The sequence below is a fragment of the Primulina eburnea genome, chromosome 8 (assembly GCF_022965805.1).
Source record: "Primulina eburnea isolate SZY01 chromosome 8, ASM2296580v1, whole genome shotgun sequence".
NCBI lineage: Eukaryota > Viridiplantae > Streptophyta > Magnoliopsida > Lamiales > Gesneriaceae > Primulina > Primulina eburnea.
In genome coordinates this window covers 29,310,004-29,313,857 of record NC_133108.1, presented here as the reverse complement: position 1 = coordinate 29,313,857, position 3,854 = coordinate 29,310,004, and the positions used below count along the sequence as shown (strand labels likewise).

Genomic DNA, 3,854 nt, shown 5'->3' with positions numbered 1-3,854 from the left:
TGATTATTCTCCTTCGAGTTTCATTGTGTGTTTGTGTGTTTCTCCTTTGCCTTTTTACGTTTCCTTGTGTATTCTATGTCGTGCATTTCAGGAGTTGTTGATTTCTACCAAATTTTCACCACTTACTCGACATTTGTCCAGGGAAGTGTTTTTGCTTTAACTGTCTTGATCGTTCATTTTATATTGCATTATACTGAGGGCAGTGTCGTTATCAAAGTGTGGGGGTGGGTCAGTTTTGTTTCACATCGTTACACAAACACTTAACAACACTTTTCACGTAAGGATGGAGCTATCTTTAGACAAAGAACTCTTGTTTCACTTAATAATCGGATTAATTTGTTAGATTTTGAATCACCCGGGAAATAGTTTCATGCCTAGTATTGAATGAGAGGAGTCGTAGTTTCAAGAAGAGGGTCAGACATAAACCAGTTCTGTTTCAACTTTCATTCAATGCACTTGGTCAAACTTTTACTCATTGATAGTGAATTGGTGAATTGTGAACTTTATAAAAAAAACAATAATAAAAGAAGAAAAATCGAACAACGATCCCTCGAACTCGTCTGATTAGCCCTCGAAGCGAAAATACGAACGATGGTGACGGGATGATTTAGGCGATCTTGGACTGTTTGAGCCTTTCAAGCCTAACCGATACATCATTTATTGTCTCTAGTAACCCTTTTTGAGTCTGTAAAAATCGAATGATGTGTGTCAATGACACACAATTAGCCCCCATTCGTCATTTATTCAATGTCCCACATCAACTACCTGAATCTTAGCCTATACACTTCTCCTACCTACATGTGAGAGAAATAAACCTCCCGTGCACATTGAAATGTTTGAATTGCTCTAATGGATTGAAGAAATATGTGTAAAGGAGTCGATGAATTCTTATTCAAAAAAAAAAGATAGGAAAGTGTATAGTATTGAAAACACCCGAAAAATCTGTGGGTGAAAGTTGGTGGACAATGAGAAAGAAAGGAGACGATAGAGCTCTGTAAATGGTGAAAATACAGTAATTGTTGACGAGTCGAAAGTTGGATGAATGTGCTGCAGGATTAATTTTTATTTCCTCTCACTTTTGATTCCCATACTTCTAATGTAACCGTGAACCGTGGCCTTACGTTATAAGCTTGAAAAGACCTATTAACCAAGTCATCGTCGTTCAACATTTGTGTCTATCCTCGAATAGACGACGAAATCCATTTTCCGCAATGGGTTTTCTATGCACCTTAGCATACTCAAATCGAGCCCAGTGCTGCCTCATTCACAAAGCAAATTCTATCGAAGGACGAATGATGAAGAAGAGGAACCGAGATTACCTCGTTGTTTCTTGGGAGCCATGGTAGTGGTGACGGAGATGGTGTATGAACCGAGGAGATGACCAGAGTGATGAAGATTCTTGTTTCCCGAAGAAGATTGTTCCACCTTGCCGAAGATTTGAGTATGGATTGAAGCTCCTGCACAAGAAAATCGAAAAAAGGGGTGAGAAGTGATAGGGATTTGGGGAGAGATTTTCGCAGAATTAAAAAAGGAAAGGGAATTCGTGTCTATATCTGCAGGCGCGCTCGAGCGGTAATATATTACCGCTCGAGCGCCAGGTTCTCTAGACTTATGTTCGCGAAATGAGTGGGCGCACTCGAGCGGTAAAATATTATCCGCCCGAGCACCAGGTTCTCTTGAGATTTTTTAATCAATTGTCGCGCTCGAGCGATAAAAATGATAGCTCGAGCGCCGAGCTCTCTGGAAAATTAACACCCACTTTTTTTTGAAATAAAAACCAAACAACAGTAAAAGAAAATAAAACATACTGACAAGAAAGAAAAATTAAATTAAATGCAAGAGAAAGGAAAGAAAAGTAGTTCTCAATTTACAGTCGAGAGCTAGACTGTTGACCGGTCTCAGTTTGAATTGTCTTGGAACCGGGTGATTCCAAGTTGTGGCTCAATTATGCCACCCATGTAGTGCTTCAGTCGCTGGGCATTGACCGTGAATTTCCCACACTTCCCATCGTGCAGTTCCACGGCTCCCCACGGGTATATTTTAGAAATCACGAATGGTCCAGACCATCGTGACTTCAATTTTCCAGGAAACAGTCGCAACCGGGAGTTGTAGAGTAGAGCATTGTCCCCTTCCTTGAATTCCCTCTCGATGATCCGCTTGTCATGGGCTTTCTTCGTCTTCTCCTTGTATGACAGTGCAAGATCATATGCCAGGTTCCGGAATTCCTCTAACTGATCCAGTTGCAGCAGACGTCGTTCACCTGCGTCAGTAAATTTAAAGTTCAATGCTTTTGTGGCCCAGTATGCTCGATGCTCCAACTCTACAGGTAAGTGACATGCTTTACCAAACAACAACTTATATGGTGTAGTGCCTATAGGTGTTTTAAAACCAGTCCTATATGCTCAAAGCGCATCATTTAATCTCACTGACCATTCTTTCCGACTGACACCTACAACTTTCTCCAAAATCCGATTTATCTCTCGGTTCAACACTTCCACTTGACCACTCGTTTGGGGGTGATAGTGGGTAGAGATCTTGAGTGTGACACCTGTATTTGCTCAAGAGTTTTTCAAATAGTTTATTGAAAAAATGGGTGCCACCTCACTAATGATTGCTCTTAGTGTCCCAAACCTGTTAAAAATATTTTTCTTTAAAAATTTCAGGACAACTTGAGCATCATTACTGGCATACGCCTTTGCCTCTACCCACTTCGACACATAATCAACCGCAACCAAGATATATTTTTTGTGAACGAACTGGGAAACAGTCCCATGAAATCTATTCTCCATACATCAAAAACCTCACACTCAAGAATATTGTTTAATGGCATTTCATGACAGTTAGAGATGTTACCTGACCGCTGGCATTTATCACAGGTTAGCACATAAGCACGAGCATCATTAAAGAGGGTTTGCCAATAAAAGCCACATTCAAGTACCTTAGATGCCGTCCTTGTTGGTCCAAAATGACCACCTACCTCACGGTCATGGCAATGGTTGAGGATTTTCCCAAACTCCTCCTCTACAACACACCTTCTTATCATGGAATCTACACAAATTTTGAACAAAAATGGTTCCTACCAAAAATAGTATTTCACATCAGAGAAGAATTTATTTCGTTGGTGAAACGGTAGATTTGGTGTTGGTGTGCCTGTGACAAGAAAGTTAGGGAAATTTTCATACCAAGGGCAGTGTCTCACCTCAAATAGCTGCTCATCAGGAAACCAATCATTTATAGCTTGATCTACACAATCATCACTAATCAGCTCTAACCTAGACAAGTGATCCACTACCACATTCTCGACATCTTTCTTATCTTTTATTTCTAAATCAAATTCTTGCAATAATAAAATCAACCTAAGTAAGCGTGGCTTTGCATCTTTTTTAGCAAGTAAATATTTCAATGCCGACTGATCTGTGTAAACAATTACTTTGGACAAAACAAGGTATGAATGAAATTTGTCAAGCGCAAATACTACTGCAAGTAATTTCTTTTCAGTTGTTGCATAATTCAATGGAGCCTCTTCAAGGGTCTTACTTGTGTAGTAAATTGTATGAAATACCTTGTTTTGACGCTGGCCAAGCACAGCCCCCACCGCCGTATCACTGGCATCGCACATGATCTCGAAGGGCAGATCTCAATCTGGTGCCACCAAGACAAGAGCCATCACCAAGCGCCCCTTAAAATCCTCGTACGCCTGTAAACAGTCAGCATTGAAATCAACCGCCCGAGCGCCTACCGAAGTTCAAGAAAAGTAGACAAGTATCTTGGCCATGAATTAGGATATATATATATATATATATATATATATATATACATATATCCTTCAGAATTCAGTATAAACGAAGAAAGGA

The 3,854-nt window shown here is 40.1% G+C and overlaps 1 protein-coding gene across 1 annotated transcript; it reads right to left on the bottom strand.

Moving 5' to 3' along the window:
• Nucleotides 1-607: 607 nt before the first annotated feature.
• LOC140839133 (uncharacterized) lies at nucleotides 608-3,619 on the bottom strand. The gene is made up of 7 exons (XM_073205767.1): nucleotides 3,538-3,619; nucleotides 3,200-3,324; nucleotides 2,632-2,756; nucleotides 2,427-2,548; nucleotides 1,986-2,320; nucleotides 1,320-1,457; nucleotides 608-685 (listed from the first exon to the last, which is right to left on the bottom strand). Exons 1-7 carry the CDS (start codon nucleotides 3,617-3,619, stop codon nucleotides 608-610), a joined length of 1,005 nt encoding a protein of 334 aa, XP_073061868.1.
• Between the last annotated feature and the right edge of the window lie 235 nt (nucleotides 3,620-3,854).